At 35.4% G+C, this 20578-nt stretch overlaps 1 protein-coding gene across 1 annotated transcript; it reads left to right on the top strand.

The window, feature by feature from the left end:
• Window positions 1-1608: 1608 nt before the first annotated feature.
• Window positions 1609-11076, top strand: tsg101b (tumor susceptibility 101b). The gene is made up of 10 exons (XM_055209176.2): window positions 1609-1814; window positions 1899-1986; window positions 2179-2244; window positions 2660-2823; window positions 4183-4303; window positions 4381-4441; window positions 6263-6360; window positions 6487-6689; window positions 9596-9835; window positions 9945-11076. The coding sequence occupies exons 1-10, from the start codon at window positions 1770-1772 to the stop codon at window positions 10032-10034; spliced, it is 1176 nt and encodes a 391-aa protein (XP_055065151.1). The 5' UTR covers window positions 1609-1769; the 3' UTR covers window positions 10035-11076.
• The last annotated feature ends 9502 nt before the right edge of the window (window positions 11077-20578 follow it).

Raw genomic sequence — 20578 nt, 5'->3', positions numbered from 1 at the left:
AGGGTTATAGATTTCTCAACTAAGATCTTCAGAATAATTTACACTCATAAGATGAACTTGTAATGCGTTTGAATAGCTATACGCTTTCTGTTTAAATATTTTTTGTGTGGTGTCAGACAGTCTATTGATTGTTCTCAAGGACATACATGGGTGAATATGATTCTCCTTTTAAATCTCAGTAGTCATGGATATGACCTCCAAGGTTTTCAGACAGAATGTTGTGGGTGTCCAGATTTTTTCATACATTTTCTCTGAAATTTCTCTGTGTTGCCACAGGTATCATGAAGTGTGATTGCTGCCACATGATGAAAATTGCTGATGACCATTTCCCATAACACATATTAGGATAAACAACAAACATGAGACCTAGGATGTTTTTCTGTTCTCAACACATCCTACTTCAATTGCTGCTATTAAATACTTTTTATGAGTTTTTTCTTGTGTAAGAAAAAAGACCAACAGATTTTTTTATTGTATTTAGTTAAAAAAAGAAAAAGTTGAATTGAAACAAGCGTAATGCTCATTGCAGCAATTAATACTTAAAATACTTAAAAAATGCATTTTGGAGTACTTGCTTTAATTTAATGTTTGTGGTGTGTAACAAAAACAAATACTTTCGTTAGAATTAACTTTATGTCATTATAGAGCTGTGCCTAACGATATGTATGTAGATAACGTGTTGAATGAATGATGTGTCAAATAAAGAGGTTTGCTTTTTATAAAAAGCATCAGGACATTTTCTGGACATACTTTGTTTTACATAATTTGCATATATTAACTTAAGACACTGATTACTATATACTATGAAAATAAATGTATAAAGATTGCACCACAATAGAAAAGTAATGTACACAATGAAAAGGCGTGTTCAACATCATGGCAACACAATTATAAACCTTTTTTTAAACAATTTGCATAAAAAGTATAATTAGTAGGCTAGTTGACATTCAATCCACAAACTAATATTTTTTAATAACAGCCTAACTTTAAATTTCAATATTTCCCATCTATAACATTTGCTGGCTATTAATTATGTGCAAGAATAAATTAAAAACTTACAGAATAGCGACACCTGCTGAATTATAAGAAGCATGACAACAAATAAAAATCTATAAAGGAAAACAAGACATTTATTGTTCATGTTGGTCGGTTCAGGGAATTCAATTTCATTCCGATTATCTCTCGGATATAAAAGTAAATAAAAGTGTGTCTCAGATGTTTTACATACAATTGCTTAGGAGATATAAAAACTGTTCAAATACAGGCATGAAGCTGTAATTTATATAAAATCCACAGGTAAAATAAAGTGGATTTCGTAAAAAAAAAAAATTATTATTTCTGGAGAAAAATCTAAGATACGGAAACTTAAGCCATAACATCCTTATGTGTGTTCGACTTCATGCGGCGCCGGGGGAACCGACGGCCGGATGACGTAGAAGTACCGCGAGAGCGAGACGAAAATATACTTCATATGATTTCTGTAATTGTTCTCGCGGTGCTTTGGCGTCATCCGGTTGTCGGTTCTTACGTCGCCGCATAAAGTCGAACAAGCCTCTTGTCTGTGTTGTTTTGCAGCAAACGTCATTCGCTGATTTCTCTGATTTCTAAACGTCATCGGTCACCTGACCCGGAAATTACCTAAAGCTTTTCAGCTGTGATTGTTGTTTTCTAGCGAGCGATGATTTACACAGAAAAATATTTGTAAACTAAATCTAAAAGATAGTAAGTCGGGTGTTTATTACTTTATTAGTTCATAATTGTTTTCAAACATGGCGGCTACGAATGAAATATCTCTACGGAAACTGCTGTCAAAGGTTTGTTGAACACTTGAAGCTTCTAAGAACCTGAGTTTGTACAATGACTGTGTTGGTAATCGAGGTTTTCTTTGTAACTTACAGATGTATAAATACAGGGATATGACCGTACGCGACATAACAAACGCGACGTCTCAATATAAAGATCTTAAACCTATGATGGACAACTACGGTAAGAGTTATAATGCCTCAAAAATATTTTGGCACTTGAAGTATTAGTGACATCGCATCAACTTTCTGCGTTTGAAACTAAGTGCACCTGTGTGATCTTTGAAGCTTTGGAAATGTCTTTGGAAAAGTATTCTGCCTTTTGTTAGTGATCATTATTACTGATTACGAACTAATTTAGCTTTCTTTATTGCAGTGTTCAATGATGGGTCCAACAAAGAGCTCTTGTGTCTTACAGGAACAGTGCCAGTAAACTTTCGAGGTAACTTATACAGATCAATGCTTTCAGAAAAGTGTTTTACTTTATTGTCTTGCATAACTGTTTGTCACGGAGTTTCTCTAGTTCTGTTGTATATTGTCAACACTATTAAGGGCCTTTAACATTATAACTAAAACTTTAAAATAAAGTTTTAAAAATCTTTTATATTATAGAAAATAGCAAAGTTCACACCACAAGTATAATGATAAAGATACAATGACCGATATCATTGGGATCACTTTCTGAGCATTTTTTTTCAACTGATGAACGATAAGCCATTGACAGTCAATCAAATCTATTTGAGCTTAGGTGCATACGAATTTGAACTGACACTGTGAAGAAGCTCATGCTGAGGTCCATAACATACATTTACTGTATTTTATTATGAATAATAAATTGTATTCTTTATTTACTGTAGGAAATGTATATAACATACCCATATGCCTGTGGCTTCTTGACACCTATCCCTACAACCCTCCAATCTGTTTTGTCAAACCCACAAGCACCATGATGATAAGAACAGGGAAACACGTTGATGCTAATGGAAAGATTTACCTCCCATACCTGCATGAATGGAAAGCTGTGAGTATCTTTTAATTTTACTGGTGTCCTCCCATTCAGCAAATGGGCTGAATCCTTATATTTATTTAAAGGGACATTCCACTTTTTTGAAAATATGTTAATTTTCCAGTTCCCCTTGAGTTAAACAATTGATTCTTACCATTTTGGAATCCATTCAGCTGATCTTTGGGTCTGGCGCTAGCACTTTTAGCATAGCTTAGCACAATCCATTGAATCTGATTAGACCATTAGCATCGCACAAAAAATAACCTAAAACTAAACAAAAAAATAGTTTTGATATTTTTCCTATTTAAAACTTGACTCTTCTGTAGTTACATCATGTACTAAGACAGACGGAAAATTAAAAGCTGCGATTTTCTAGACGGATATGGCTAGGATTTATACTCTCATTCTGGTGTAATAATCAAGGACTTTGCTGATGTAACATGGCTGCAGCAGACGTAGTGATATTACGCACTGCCTAGTCTCGCGTAGCCAGACCTTCAATAATGAGTGTTTTTCGCTGCTTTTTCTGGACAAAGCCCGCCCACGAGCTGTTTGACCGACATGTCAAACAACCAATCACAGTTTGTTTCGTCTAGCATCACTTTCGGACTCCCCACAATAACGAGCCGGCTGGCAACAAGTCAGTAATTGAAATAACCAGCCGCAACCGAATAGCATCTAAATAAACATTACTCACCATAGAACAACGTTGTGCACTTCTTCAACAGCCACACCAATGAGACGCTCGTGTTAAACATCTGTTTGAAGCATATCTCTCCACTTTTAAACACATACAAGCAATTCAAGAGAACCAAACTTTTTAACTCCACTAACTACCTCAAGCAAAACTCTTGGACGTCTTTTAGAGAGTCTATGCTGGGAACTTTGAATATTTTTGAGAATCCAATGTTTAGCTGATCATGATAACTGGTCATTATTATCCACGTGAACACAACTGATTCTCTTCCTCGATGGAATGTCAGAGCTTTGTTTTCCAGGGACCGAAACTAATCGCGACACTCGCATCTCCTGGAAATCCGGTTTATTTCAACCAATCAAAGACGACTTTGACATTCTCACAGGGTTTCCTGAAAAGTGTACGAAAATCACCAGACGTTTAGCCAACAGTCTGTGGGCGTGACGTCTGAGGCTGAGACTACGCATTGCCCGAAAATAGTTCCGTTTGTTACTTTCAATAGCAGGGGACTATTTGAAAACATTGCATAATATCACTGTTTTCAAAAAATGTGGAATGTCCCTTTAATTTAGGAGGGTATAAACTTGGCTACATGACTATTATTAAAGCAGACTGATTAAAGTGTGTGCTTTTTTATAAACTCTTAAATATCTGTATTTTTCCTTCCTCTTCTTTAGCCCCAGTCAGAATTGCTTGGGCTGATCCAGGTGATGATTGTGGTGTTTGGAGAGGAACCACCAGTCTTCTCTCGGCCGGCTACTCAGTCATTCCCATACCCAGCGGCAGGCCCACCAAACAGTGAGTGTAGAAGTAAATGTTTAAACAACATTTGAGACTCAAAATCAACAAGAATTATATAATCCAATGTTTTTCAGCTTCTTATATGCCAAACACCTCAGGGTTGCAATTTAGTCAAAGTCACCCTACCAATGCAGGGTAAGTATTTTCAAGTGTCACTTACTCTATAATATTTCTGACCCTGCCTGTGAAAACCCAGCTAAAGTACCTGTCATTTTTTGTGATTTAATGTTTTCTACATAAAATCATACATTTTGTGAAAATATAACCGTGATATCTTTAATATTGACTAAGATCATGTCAAAGATTGAAATAAAAATGTAATTAATGATTATCTCAAAATTAGATTATAAGACCTTAGCTTTGTTTTCACAGACATTGTTTTCACAGTCATATTTTTTTAAGTCTAATGTCTAATTTAAAACGATCCAAGCGCATTGTCTAAAGCGCATAGTGCAACGTCTAAATGGGCGTGTCCGAACCCACTTTTGCTAATTTAACGACGGGAAAAATGGTTTGTGCGCCGAGCGCATGGTCGAAAAAGGTTGGTCCTTTTTTTAATGATTAATGGGAGTATTTTGGGCGTAACGTGCAATAAACCAATGAGAGTCTCAGCTCTCATCCCGTTTAAAAGCCAGTGGCGCTATATCTAATCCCTATTTAGATGACGGACTTTGTAAACTGAAAAACTAAGCGGAGGAAGAAAATCCCCAGTTTAAGATTAATGTTAAATAATTGTGTTGTTTTTCACTTGTATTGAAATTTTTAGTTTTTTATTAAAACCTTTAAAACCCGTTTTCTTTTAGTCGTGGAAGTAAAAAGCAGGCTTTTAATTGCTTTGAATGTATGGCTATCCAATATCATAAAAAATAATTTACAAGTATGTAAGAAAAGGTTTGTACTCTAAAATATTTTGTTACAAACAGGAGATAAAGAATTTACAAACGGCTCTCCGCAAGGTTCAGCACTTGGACATCGTCAGTTTTTAAGCATTACTTAAAAATGTTTCTCATCTCAGCATATCCACAGGTACAGAATCATCATATACAATAAATCCGTGAGGTAGCATTTTAAAAAAACCATTTAAAAGCAGATGCATTTGTTTAAAGCAAAGCATTTATTACTTACCAGTCTGCAGGTGAAGCAGCTCTTTGTGCCTTCTAACGTCTCGTAATTAGTCCTCATTTATGTCCAAGAGTCTCAATAATAATATTTTACATTCAATCCTTTAATCTTTCATATTGAAAAGCGTTTTTGTGCTGCAGCACATTCATGTATGTGTTAAGCAAACCCGCGTTGTCGTCCTGTTTAGGCACATATTACTAATGCGCTCTTTAAATAACAAAGAAACATAGTGCCCCATTGACTTTAGACTTTAGACCAGGTTTTTATTGGTCAATGACGTAGTCTATTTTAGTTGCCTCAAAATAACAACGCGCCAACAATGCGCCTGAACACACCTTGTTTTCAGACCAGAACGCCCATGGGCGCAAAAGGGGGTGCAAATGCATTTGCTATTTAAACAACGTGGCGCTAAACGTGAAAATGATAATTGCGCAGGGTGGAAACTAGCAAAAGACACTTGCGTCACGCATTGGTCTGCATTGCATCGGGTGTAAGAGAGCCCATAGAGCACAAGATCAAAGTATCATCGTTTTTAATAGTTACAGATGTAGCAAAAAAAATGTATCATGACCTAGATTTCATTATATATAGTGAATTATTAAGTCCCAGCTGATTTCTGCTTCATTATAAGCATGCTAATCTATTCTGGGAAAGATTTCTGATACAGTAAAATGTTGATCTGATCTGTAGGTCTAGATTTTGGTTTAAGAAAGTCTTGAAATTAATCTGGTTACTAGTCTTACCAATCAGCTACCAATGACCGGTTTAGTGTATTTTATTTTATTTTTTTAATTTTGCAATAAGCATTACCGTGTATTTCCCTCTCTCTGCCAGAGGATTTCAAGGCTACCCTTATTCTGCAGCAGGCTCTGGTTATCCCACTACAGCAGGTGCTGCTTCTTATACTCCAGTGCCTCCTGTCACTACAGTTGGTAAGCAAGAAACAGACATATTTTTCATCTTAAATCTGTCTTGTTACATAAAATAATTACAAAAATGTAAACAGTCAGAAAGCAGTTTTACTTTGCAAGTGACTTGATTTCATCTCTGTGTTTCAGGTCCCACTCGTGATGCTACCATTGGAGAAGATACAATCCGTGCGTCCTTAGTCTCTGCAGTCAGTGATAAGCTGCGCTGGAGGATGAAAGAAGAAATGGATCGAGCTCAGGCGGAGCTTGATGCTCTGAAAAGAACAGAAGAGGACCTAAAGAAGGGACATCAGAAGCTGGAGGACATGGTGACCAGACTAGACCTTGAAATGGTACAAGAGTAAACATTCAATTGACACTAATAGTTTTTTTTTAATTTACAGAAAAATACTTTTATCTTGTCTGCCACAGCTGATAATAAGATTTCCCTATTGCAAATTTATATTTCCAGGATAACAATTTTGTTACTCCTTTAATGTTAACTTGCACTTGATTGGCATAGATTCCAGTGTAAAACCAGATGTAAAAAAATGTTCAAGCATGATTTGAGTATATTTGAGAGTTTCTATTACGATTTAAAGGCAGGGTCCATAATCTCTGAAAGCCAATGTTGATATTTGAAATCACCTAAACAAACACGCCCCTACCCCAATAGAATCTGGACCTTCTTTTGATAGACCCGCCCCACACATACGCAACCCAGGCAACGATGTCGTTCAGTAGACACGCACCTTACTGCTGATTGGGTGTGTTTTGGTAGTCAGCCTGACTCCCTTTTCCAAATCGTTTTTCAGAAATCGTGCACTCTGCCTTTGCAGAAAGCAGGAATTCGTTTGCACAAACAAGTTAAAGGAATAGTCTACTCATTTTCAATATTAAAATATGTTATTACCTTAACTAAGAATTGTTGATACATCCCTCTATCATCTGTGTGCGTGCACGTAAGCGCTGGAGCGCGCTGCGACGCTTCGATAGCATTTAGCTTAGCCCCATTCATTCAATGGTACCAATCAGAGATAAAGTTAGAAGTGACAAAACACATCAACGTTTTTCCTATTTAAGACGAGTAGTTATACGAGCAAGTTTGGTGGTACAAAATAAAACGTAGCGCTTTTCTAAGCGGATTTAAAAGAGGAACTATATTTTATGGTGTAATAGCACTTTTGGGAGTACTTTGACTCGGCGCAGTAACACCCTCCCTCTCCCATTATGAGAGGGAGAAGGGGAGCGGACTTTTCAGGCGAGTCGAATTACTCCCAAAAGTACCATTGAATGAATGGGGCTAAGCTAAATGCTATCGAAGTGTCGAAGCGCGCTCCAGCGCTTACGTGCACGCACACAGATGATAGAGGGATGTATCAACAATTCTTAGTTAAGGTAATAACATATTTTAATATTGAAAATGAGTAGACTATTCCTTTAACATACACTTCAGTTTTGAAACACTGACTCGTTCTTTATTTATATATTTTCCACATTACAGAATAATAATAAACTCGTCCAAACTATAGCGTTACACAAAATTTAACTGTGGCAATTGTGGGTGACTAAAAGCATCCAAAATAAATTAAAACTCTGTCAAATTTTATCATCTGAAGTGCAGCCACTCTTTGCCTGGAAATTGCGAAACCGTACTCTTGTAGTTTTAAAAAATTACTGAAGCTTTCTGAAGTTTCACCTTAGGATGAATTTGAAGAAAGATCGAACAAGTTCACATTTAATCTGGGCTCTTATTGGCTGCTTTTCCTTCAATATTTTAAGTCAGTGGTTCCCAAACTTTTTTCTGCGCACCCCCTTCTATGTAAGGGATAATGTAGAGGCAGCCGGTAGTTATCGGGAAATAAGCCCCGACAGTGTGATCAGGACCCGAAGCGGAGGGTCTTGTATCACACTGAAGGGGCTTATTTACCCGATAACTACCGACTGCCTCTACATTATCCCGCTTATTACACGGCTACTTGCCACATAAGAAAAAAAACTGGACATGAATATGAATTTGAAACATTTTATTGGCATATTTGTTTTAAATTAACATTTTTATCCTTCCGCGAAACTTTGCACAGATGCATAAAATGATCGTAATACCTTATTAAGATCCTCTGCTTCATACTTGTCTGTCTCCATTTTTTTTCTCTTTTAGCCAGTCTTTGAGTTTTAATGCCCATTCTGTATTTTTTTGAGTGTTGGCTTCGTAGCTGTAGATGCTCTATTTTGTCAAGTTCAGTCTCAGTAAGCTCTCTGTGTCTTGTCGTTGTTCGTTCTTCTATCCACTATTTAAATGTTTTGTTTTTTCCGTACATGTTAAAATGAATGTCAAAATTTTCAATTCTTAATTGTGGTTGTCCAGTGTTTGTCACAAGATGGCGCCAAACAGTAATCTTTGTTGGCGCGGAGGGATTTAAAACATACAAGTAGTACCGGCTATGCGTTATTACTTTGGAGCGGTTATTATTTGAAAAGAACGAACCTGCAAATGTCTCAACTGACCAATCAGAATCAAGCATTCCAGAGAGCCATGTAATAAGTGCAAATAACCGGACAAGAAGTTGGGTGTTAGTCCTACGTCGGGCTTAGCTACGTCCGACATTGTGAAAAATATTTAAGCCTCTTGCATCTGAAACTACGACCAGACGCAGCTACGCTCAGCTGCATAACAGAAGAGAAGTGCATAGAAAAAAAGACACCAGCTGTCTTCTACGTTTCTATCAAAAACTAATAAATTATAGTTTTTTTATTTAAAATAAAAGCGATTACAAAGGAAATCTTTACTGTTCATGTTTTTTTATTCATTTATTGTATGGAAAAATCCCACTTAAAGAAACAGACCGCCATTACATTTTTCCTCTCGCGCACCCCCTGGTGGCAGCTCGCGTACCCCTGGGGGTGCGCGTACCACACTTTGGGAATCCCTGTTTTAAGTCATCTATTTCAAAAATAATATTTTAAAATAAAATTTTAGTTTTCTAATAAGAGAAATAAATCTGTTTGGAAAAGGGACATTTTGTCTACAAAAGTAATTTCAAGCATTTAACTGTACACCTTCAGATCCTTTGAAAATCCTTTGACCGGTAGTGTACTTACAATTTATTTTAATTTTTTACATTTAATTATTCACATTCTCAGCATAAATGTTACACGTTTAAAATTTTCTGTGTGATATTTACTTTATTGATCCTTCATGTACATATTATCGTTGATATTAAACTTAAAGCAAATGTTTTTTTCCATTGAATTGCAGACTGATGTGGACAAGAACATTGAGCTCCTTAAGCATAAAGATGAGGAACTGACTGCAGCTCTGGAAAAAATGGAGAACCAGTCGGAGGACAGTGACATCGATGATGTGATTTCCCCCACTGCTCCTCTTTATAAGCAGATTCTGAGTCTTTATGCTGAGGAAAATGCAATAGAAGACACTATCTTCTATCTGGGAGAAGCATTACACAGAGATGTCATTGACTTGGACGTCTTTCTCAAGGTAAGTCCCGAGCCCTCCTCTGATTCATTTTTCAGTCTCATCTTGTCTGTAAAACACAAGATGGAATATAAATAGTAAAAATATTGTTTGTGCATATGGTTGTTTGCAGCACGTGAGGCTTCTGTCCAGGAAACAGTTCCAGTTACGAGCCTTAATGCAGAAGGCCCGGAAAATAGCAGGTCTTAGTGACCTGTACTGACTTTTGCATTCGACTCTGTATGACAATAACTCTGCATTTGATTTGTACTAGAGGCCTTGGGCTCTTCTATTTAAATTGAAACTTTAACCATGTTGTTTAAGTATAACTCTTAACGTTACAAGGACCAAAACCTAAAAAAAAGTTTACATTTAGTATAACTTACAACCAGTGTACTGAATATTTTTATGCTTACAAATAAATATATACTATAAATATAAAATGAAGTGACCTTTATGAATTTCCCTTCATAGAGGGGGAAAATGAAGGACGGAAATCAAACAGTTACATAGACATATTTGCTAAGCTAAGGGGTTCAGCTAAGGGGCCTTATAAAAACAGCAATCGTTGCACTTTATGTAACTTGTGCCTCATATATCTTAGTGTCTTTCTGGATATACTGTAGGGTAAAGGGAGAGTAGCTTGGGAATTGCATTTAATATGCTCAACCTGAATGTCTTGTTTTTATATTTCATCTAAATAAAATATTTACCAACCTGTAATAAATCTCTTACAATCAGCACTTTTTGAGATATTTTAATAAATCAGTCTTCTGTAACCTATCATAATGTAATAGTATACAAAATATTGTTGTTGTTGTTTTTTTGCCAATTATGCTTTTCCACATTATAACTTAACACTTTTATAGACCAGCTTGTGATTTTAAAATGCTTTGTCATGCATAACTTTTCATTATTTACAGTTATGTTATTTACTCGGTTTATGTGAATGTATTGGTGCAGAGGACCATTAAACAAATGATTAGAGTTAAGTATAATGCACAGAATATGCACATATCTCTTGATTCATATACCTTTTTGATGAATGTTTAAAACCACCAGTATGAAGAGAACTTTTTACTGCCTTTATTTACAAAGATCGAGTATTGTTCAGTAGCTATGCTAGTTTTAAATGTAACTATTCTTATCAAAAATGAAGTGTTTACTTATGATCAAGGGGAAACAACGTTGTAATCAAAGTATTGTTCAGTTTGTCTTGAAGGTATGAGGGTATTTATCCTATCCAAAATAAACAATTAAAATAACTTTGAGTTTTTTATTTATCTAAATGAATACAATAACCTACATCTGTAGTTTTGTGTTTTTATATAATATAAAGTTCCTTAATGTAAAATCTGAATTTGTTGTGTTTTTTAAGCTCTTTTAATTCATCATAGTTGTGTTTTTACAAGTTTCACAAGATCTGTCAAAAATTCGTCCCTCTGCTGCTTGTCTCATTTCTCTTTGACTTTTACATATCCACCTTTTTCTTAAACGCAGAAGTAAGCGATGTGACATATTTCCTTTCCGGTCCGAGACTTCCGGTTCAATAGCCAGCCAGGAGAAAACAGTGTAGTGGGAGCACACGTAAACATAATTTAAACAGTTAATATTTACTACACCTGACATGTATGAATCAGAGTGAGGCTTGAAGATATGAATATATATTCAATCATTTCGTTTTGTTGATCGGAAGTGACGGGTCTTCATTGCGCAAATATAAAAGCACAGAGACATACCAGCGTATTTACAATGGGAAAGTTACTTTGTACATGGAATTTATCAAGACTTCGTGCTTTTAACCTTTTTCAGGGGCTGGTTTAAAATGTCACAACTGTCCGACACAGCAGTATCTTTCTCATTCAACATATTTGAACAAACCATAATAAACATATTAAACTACTACATGTATTGAGTATTGTTTTCGTTTTATGAAAGTATTATTACATCGCTTCTTACGCACTAGGTGCATGAGACATGAGCTTATGAAATTATTTGCTTAATTTTTGAAGTGTTTGTTTTTTCATTTAAAACATAACAAAAGTACGTGCAAACACATTACGAACTATTATAAACATTAACTAAGCAGATTATGTTGTATATATTCTGTAATGTAATCGCATTTTTGTAATAATATATTGTGCATGGATTATGGTTAATACAAATGTTTTGTAGAAATGTTTGAATTGGCTATTATGGAAACCCCTAACTACACAAATTATGCCAGTCTTCCTGGATTTCATAAACATTAAACAGCCAGTCAAAACGGCCCACTTGTGTCCTTCGCAATAGACTACCATTTGCTTTGGTGGCTCACCAGAAGTCATAAACAGGAATGCTCAAAGATGCCGGCGCCCACATTTACGTCAAGAAACAGGTGGATACAGTTGAGTTCTTACAGTTATACTGTAAAAAAGATTTGTTGGTTCAACATAGAAAGGCAAGTTGCCCTTGTATTTGGTTGCCTTAAAGTTTTGAGTTCACTCAACTTAAAAATATAAGTTGACTCAATAAGTTGTGTAAAAATTGGTGTGTCAACAAGTATTTTTAGGTTGAATAAACTCAAAATTTTAAGGCAACCAGTAACTTTAAGTTAATACCACTTTTTTACAGTTTTACAGTGTGTGTACCTGGCAAAATCTGCAAAATGTTAGTATTTAGCAAAAATAAACACTTTAATGTAGTACTGTCATGAAGTTCTTTCACATAACAGATGCTTACAAATAAGTCACAACCCATAATTATAACATAATTATTTTATACATTAATCATTTATAAAATAACAAAAGTTTACCCTTGATTCCTATTACTGTATGATTACGACTGAGTCTCTTGTTTGATTTGAGCCATTTAACTGCCCACTGGTTTTAGAAAAAGGCTGCAGGTCCTGCACATTCTGTGCTTTTCCAGCATCTTTTGACCCCCTTTCCAACTTTGGCTGTATGATGTTTAGAGTCGTTTTGTCATAATGAGGACAATGAAGAGACTCATACACAACTATAATAAAAGATACAAGTATTCACTTATGCTCAAAAAGGGAACACAATGCATTAAGAGGTAAATCTTTAAAGAGGATGATGGATGTAAATTGATTATATTTTGATTTCGCTGAAACACACTATGGGGCAGTTTCCCGGACACGGATTAGACTAGTCCTAGACTAAAATTAATGTAAGAGCTGTCCAAACTGAGAACAACTTGCACTGAAACATCTCAAAATACATCGGTGCCCTTTGTTTTGCCTTAAAATGCACTCCAGTAATGTCTTTAGTATGTTGTGTTCCACAAAAGCAAGAAAGTTATAACACAATATATAAAACATACCAGAATTTTAATTTTTGGGGAAAATATTGGAATCTCCGGTTGAAGGACTAGGACCTTGAGCGTTTTAAGGTCTTTCAATCTTATACCTTATCTGAATCTTTTACCTGTGATGATCTTCCATATTGTGTCTTGTGTTCCCCCATCTTCTAAGACTCACAGTCTTCAGTTCAGACCGTCCCTGTTCGACCATCTGAAATTTCATTTCACAGATGATGGGCTTCAGCCTCTAATCCAGCAGCTGTGAAGGAGGGTAGGACCGGCCAACTGTTTCAACTCTAATCAGCTTTTATTGCACATGGGAGAAAGAAACAGCCCACCACCACTGGAACCTGTGCTATTCTTGATTTGAGTTTGGGTTGGGGGGACAAGAGATGTGTACAGGTTGGATGTGATGTTAAATCTAATTCACTCATTGCTGCTAGGCAGTGATGTGTCAGCAGGTGGAGATGTTAGAGCTAATGGGCCTGTCATAGTTGCTAACCTCAATCATTCACCTTTAGAGTAACCTCATAACAGCCTTTACACCCAAACCTTGCCTGCCTTTTCTTTACACATTTTTTAAAATATATATTGGTTTTGTTCATCATATTTTTTTCTCAATCTCTTGCTGTGAGACTACTGATCGGATAACCTTCTGATGTCCTCTTTTGAACTAGACAGATTACAACAGTTTTTTAATCTCAGGAGTGGTAAAAAGTCATGTTTGATTTACTGTAGCATGTATTTGATGTAGTACCCCAGATCAGGTCTGTAAACACTCAACAAAACCTCATAAAAACACACGGACCCCACAAATATCTTTATAGGGCTTAATGTGTCACCTTGGCATTGTTGATCTTTACAGGTCTCTGTGTGTGAGGCGCAGGAGCCTGGTGCAGGTGTTTATTGGCTGTCAGGTCACCGCCGTTGCTCTCAGCTGGAGTGATGGTTGTTTCCTGCGGTGACAAGGCAAATCTGAAACATTGATGGTCTGTCTTCTGAAAGCCTATCTTAGGAGAATGTTATAGGTTTTCTTCTTTCTGACAGCCTGTTGACCTCAGTTTAAGAAAACTCTCTGGGCAAAACCCAGGGCACTGTTTTTCAGTCAAGGGTTTGACTGATTTTAGCAATGTGGATCCCCAAAGGGCATCATATCTGCGCTGTACTGTATGGGATATCTTTGAGCACAAAGCAAAATCATTATACACAGAGATGGTCTCAGGGTTTTGTGTTTGAGATGACAGTGAGATGAAAGATAATGGCAGAAATGTGTTTTTCCCACTGTGTGACCAGTTTGTAATAACCCATCTAAAGTCATTTTTATGATTACAGTTTTCTACATAAAATCATCCTATCTTAAGAACATTCTGTGAAAATACAACCTTTATATATTTAATATTGAATGGCGGTCGTGTCAAATATTGAAATCAATGATTGAAATCAAATGTTGATGCTCCTAATCTCCACTGTTGGGGAAAGTTACTTTTAAACGTAATGCATTACAATATTAAGTTACTCCGAAAAAAGTAACTAACTGCATTACTTAGTTACTTTTCATGAAAAGTAATGCTTATGTTACCTTTTTAGTTACTTTTGGATTACTTTTTCTTGGCTGATGCTTGATCTCTTTCAGGCCTTGCAGGTGTTTTTATGACTGAAAAGTTCTGCGTTCAGAAAGTGCATATTTCATCAGAAAAATGTCAAGCTCTGGCCTGCCATTTCAGTTTCTGACTCAAACACAGGTACACGTGTACCAGAGTGCATAATGTGACAACTTTCAGTTTAATTCAGTATATTATTACATCATTTTTTATATAATAAAACTAAAAAAGTAACTTGCATTACTTTTTTATAAAAGTAATTCAAATATTTATGTACATTTAAAAAGTAATGCGTTACTTCAGAAAACAAAGTAATATTATTACGTAATGCACATTACTTGTAATCATTTAAAAAATAAAGTGTTGGGTTTAATTAAATATATTATGTCAACAGTATCCACTTAATTTTTTTAAGTAATCTCAACAAACAATAATTTAGTTCACTTTACAAAAGAAGTTTAAGTAAACTCAACAAATAAAAATTGAGTTAATTGTACATAAAAATAATTAATGATTTTTCAAAAATTTTGAAATATGCTATTTTATAAACTCCACCCCCTTTAATTGGGATTTAATAAGTCCATAACACAGAATCAATCAAAGTGCAGCTGCCCATCATGACTTATCAAATAACAATTTTTTTAATACAGTTAATCAAACATATAACAAAAATATTTCATACAATGTTACATTCACGTTTGTTTGTTTTGTTTTAAAATATAGAAGGAAAATTAAATAACTCATACTTGGCCACATGCCTAATGGTGCTACACTTCTGCAAGAGGGTACAACAATTCTGCCAGAACAACAATTACCCATAATGCACTGAAAAATCCTCAGCCAATGAGATGCAAGTCTGTATTGGCTTTATTAATCTGTTGCTTTTATGCAACAATTTTATGTTGGCTGAACAAATAAGTTTTAAGTAAAGCTGACAAGACACACTTTTTTGTTGAATGAACTATTTCACATTGTTAAATTGTTTTTTTAACAGAAGAATTAAGTCAAATTGGCAAAAGTTAAAGTTCATTTTTTAAAGAAATGCGTTACCCCCAACACTGCAAATCTCGTAATTAGATTCTGAGAATTTAGCCTGAATTTTACAAGTCACATATTTTTAGCATTTAAAGATGACAAAAAATCAAGACGTACCCTTCAAAAACAAAACATTATTAGATCAGCAAATAGTTAAAGGTAGCAAGAGAGCTGTATAGTCTTAGAGATATATTTGTGTTCTGCATTTAGTTAAGGGTCAACTATGGAACCTAGGCTAATGTAATTGCATTGATCTGAAGGGTCTACAATAGCGACGCAGCATTCTGTGTTAGCCACTGTGCAATTATTTAGGCAGTGCAGACTTAATTATCTCTGCTTGCACCAGAGTCTCCCTCTAATTGCTAACAATTTGTGCTTTATGTAGTAATTATTTACCCCAGAAGCATCTCTCTTTCTAATTATAATTAAGGATGAGCTGTATATGTTTATTTTCTTGAAGGCATACTTTATGCAGTGGTAACTTTAATGAAGAGCTGAGAAAAAAAATCATGTTCTTTGTTTCTGAATTGGAGCAATGTCTTTACATATGTTCATGTGCTGCTGCCTGGCAACCATCTGATACCTGTAAGTATATGGCAGCTTCAAATGAATACGAATGTACAGCATTTCCACCTGCAAACTAAAGTAGGGTTGAAATTACAATGGAAAAGGTCAGCGGATAAAAACCAGATCATGAATATTAAGGTGATGTGTAATTAGGTCTGTTAACACATAAGTGCAATAGTGCAATATCCAATAGGGTTTGGGATTTACTTATGTATGCATAATTATAAAAATAAATAATTATATTTTACAGTTGCATACTATTGTAATATACTATGCACATAGCACAGTATATAAACTATTCATCATGATGTATAAACTATGCATTTCATTTTTTTATTTCTTTTGGTAATGTATATGTATACTCAGAGCTCCTGAAACCACAACTATTATTTGTGTGTGCAAGGAATGCAAATCTCATTCTCATTCTTTAGGATATGCTGATGATTTGTTTAATGAAGAAACATTGTGTTTGTGTGTGTGTGTTTAGGAAGATACTGCCTGGAGATTTTCAAACAGTTGTGACAAACAAAAAATATGAATGCATAAAACCTGCATATACATTTCAAAATCTTGTGTTTACCACCTGAGTCATATCCTCTAGCATAAACAACAATGCATACATACAGGTAGTAAACAAATGCTTTCAAATGTGTTTTTTTACAACAGCTTTTTTGTCATTGTGCAGATAGATAAGCAAGAATTCTTGCACAAAAGAGGAAAGTAATAAAATTGTGATTGCAGTTTTGAGCACCCAGTTTAAAGGACGTCCTGCAGAGGGCATTGCAGCAATGTACTGTAACTTACAGCTCACACAGCCCATGGCTTTGCCTTGTTAATGCTTGTTCACACTGTCACCGCCATGTTTATTGAACTGGTGTGAATCTCGAAGGGCTTTCATACTGCTTTCAATAATTGCAAGATTAATGTAAGTATGAACTGATAACTGAAGTCAAGACAGAGCCTAGAAAATATCAAATATGGCGACGATCATTGCATTGCTAAGTTTTTATCATTAGCCTAAGTAACCAGGTGCATTTTAGATTTATTCGTCCATAAGGCAGTATAATTCAATATACATGATTTGTATGTGAATGAAAGTTTGTTCATTTTTGAAATATCACCATTTTGGCTTTTTGTGCTTAAGGTCAGAACTCCTGTTGTTAAATCTGATTTTGTATACATTTATTTCCTATATTCCTATTTATATATCATTTTAACATCTTAAACTCTGTTTTTTTATGTTAAAGGTGGGGTGCACGATCTTCGAAAACCAATTTTGACATTTGAAATCACCTAAACAAACATGTCCCCTACCCCAATAGAATCTGAACTTTCTTTTGATAGATACATACACACATATGCAACCCATGCAACGATGCTGATTGGCTACAAGTGTGTTTTGGTACTCGGCCTGACTCCCTTTTCCAAAGCGTTTTTCAAAAATCGTGCAGCCCGCCTTTAAGTCTCTAGCTGAGCTAAAAGTTAAACATCACCCATAGTTTTACCAATGTGAAGATTAATAAAATAAATAAATAGGTAGTGAAAGAGATAAAGAATAGCATGCACTCTCTGTGTTTTATATTCAAGTTACCATTTATCTATAATGCATGCACTGAAAAAAATTATTCATTGAATTTAATAAATTTTTTTGGGGTGAGTGGTTGCAATCAATTTATTTGAGATACATTTAAACAAAAAAGATTAGTAAAGTAAAATAAAATATAAAATTTTTTTTTAAATGTAGCTTAAATAAATTGATTGCAACCACTTACCTTAAAAAAATTAATGAAAATTCAATGAATAATAGTTTATTCAACACTGGATATATACTGTGTACATAAGAAAATGGGTCTAATAACCTTCATAACATTCGGTTAAATGTGTGAATGTGAAATAGTGCAAAGGTCAGTAACTCCATACAAATATAATTATAGAAGGGAGACAGTCATGCATCACTAAAAGGACTTTAGTTAACATAAAGCTGGATCCTAGTAATGGTGATTTCTACATCAATTGTTCACTGTAAGTGTTTTGCATGTTGTTAAATACTTATAACTTTTAGGAAGAGAGGAGAAAGCATTAGATGTCAATTATAACCATCAGATTTGACACAGAATGTTGCGTAAGTAATGGAGATATTTAAAGGGGACATACAATGAAAATTAGACCTTTTCCATGTTTAAGTGCTATAATTGTGTCCCCTAGAAAATGTGAATAAGATCAACCCAGTAACTTAGTTTTGGTAAACCATTCTCCACAAGCATGTGAAAAAAACCAGGTAATTGAAATTTGGCTCCTCTGGTGATGTCAGAAGGGGATAATACCGCCCCTTTATCTGCACTATCCAACCACACCACTGCCATTTAGTGCAGAGATCAGCTCATTTGCATGTTAAAGGACACACCCACAACGGCACATTTTTGCACACACCTACAAAGTGACAATTTTAACATGCTATAATACATTATCTTTATGATATTTTGAGCTAAAACTTCACATATGTACTCTGGGGACACCAGAGATTTAGTTGACATCTTAAAAAAGTCTTGTAAAAATGTCCTCTTTAAATTAATTTCATATTCATTCTTAGTACTAAATGAAGTTTATTTAACTAAGTGCGGGAGGAGCATGGTCATGTAATCCAACCAATCAGCGAAAAGAGAGGTCTCTAGCTGTCCCTCACCTCTGTCCTCGTGACAGTTTTTTGCAGCATCCCTCCTCCACCCCCTCAATTGCTGGTATATCAATCTCAGTTATAAGGTGGGGGAGTACTCTGGGTTTATATTTGATTACATGCTAATGCAAACTCGTGAAAGAGTTGTTGTAAACATGAAAGATATGTATTTCCTATTCTTACTGCTTTTGGAAAAGGTACCAAACTAATCAAACTTCCAGCAAGCTTTGATTATTCATGGACCACTATTAACAAATAGAGTTGCTTATGCAATATTTTAACCTTATATTGTGTGGCCCACTGATGAATGCAAAACCATTGATTGATTTTCCTGTCAGTTATAGCTTTAACAGCTTAGACAATGGCTTAAATTAAATGGGGGACGGAGATGTAATTAATTAATGGGACTTTCTGCCTGTAAACCCCTGTTGTTAAGCTCTAGAGGTCAGCCTGCATAGACCAAATAACACGTCACTCTCTCTTGTCAGTCATTGTTGTAACTGTCTGCTTATACAGTATTTGAGAAAGATATTCAAAGGTCATTCTCATCTGCCTTTCACTACAGCTCCAGCTTCTGTGACTTACAAAATAAAGACAGATGCTCACAACACTTCATTTGACCTCTGGTTTAATCATATCAGAGTGTTTTCATATTGGCAACGACTCCTAGGAGCGTCTGGCTGCTGAGATTTATTGCAGTAACTGGGTAATCACTAAAAACAATAATAAAGTCAACTTCATGTGATGTGTTTTGAAATGCCTAGTTCTTCATAGCTCCTTTTATATTCATATACCTGGCATTTGTTTCCACAGCATGCAGACCTAGTCTCACCTAGGCTGAACAGGAGAGTGGATAGGATGAGATGATAAGATACAACCTGCCCAGATGTTCAGAGTGACTTCAAAGTGTTCAAGAAGCTCTGAAGTAAGTTACCTGGGAATATATTGAAACATGGCCAAAGCTGCAATGACTCTACAGAAGATTCTCAAAAAGTTGATGCACCAGGTGCCACGTGCACTAGTTCAAAGCAAAAGCGTATCTTATGGTTGTTATAAAATACAGTATTAGATTTAGATTAGGTTTCGTAAAAAATCTATTGCAAAATGACTATTTGCATCAATGGTGCCTGTAGCTTAGTTGGTAGGGCAGTGCAAAAGCATTGCAAAGGTTATAGGTTTAAATCTTTATTTGATGGCATGGAGTATACCCACTTCTATTAAAAAAAAAATGGGGGCATAATTTAAGAGTATACCCACTTTTCCAGGCACCACTACACCACTGGTTCGAAACCCAGGAAACACATACTAATAAAAAACTACAGATTAAATGCATTGTAAGTACCTCTGAATGAAACCGTCTATCACACGATTTGAGAAAGACGTGATTTCTAGCGTAATATTTTAGTGCTCGCAATACGTACATTTACAAGTGTAAACAAATTATAAATGTTCACAGTTGCAGTCATCAAACGTTAAGACACCATTTATTCAAACCCAACATTAAAACACTCTCCTCAGAACGTAGCCTGTTATGAGAAATTGTGTGCTGTGCTGTGCTATGCGCGCGCACTCAGGCGCAGGCTAGGC

This window comes from Misgurnus anguillicaudatus, chromosome 21 (assembly GCF_027580225.2).
Source record: "Misgurnus anguillicaudatus chromosome 21, ASM2758022v2, whole genome shotgun sequence".
NCBI lineage: Eukaryota > Metazoa > Chordata > Actinopteri > Cypriniformes > Cobitidae > Misgurnus > Misgurnus anguillicaudatus.
This window is presented reverse-complemented; position numbering and strand designations above follow the sequence as displayed.

Coding starts and splice junctions, on each gene's coding strand:
- tsg101b (XM_055209176.2), top strand. CDS start 1,770: ATGGCGGCTACGAATGAAATATCTCTACGGAAACTGCTGTCAAAG. Junction 1,815..1,898: donor TACGGAAACTGCTGTCAAAG/GTTTGTTGAACA, acceptor TGTAACTTACAG/ATGTATAAATACAGGGATAT. Junction 4,304..4,380: donor AGCGGCAGGCCCACCAAACA/GTGAGTGTAGAA, acceptor AATGTTTTTCAG/CTTCTTATATGCCAAACACC.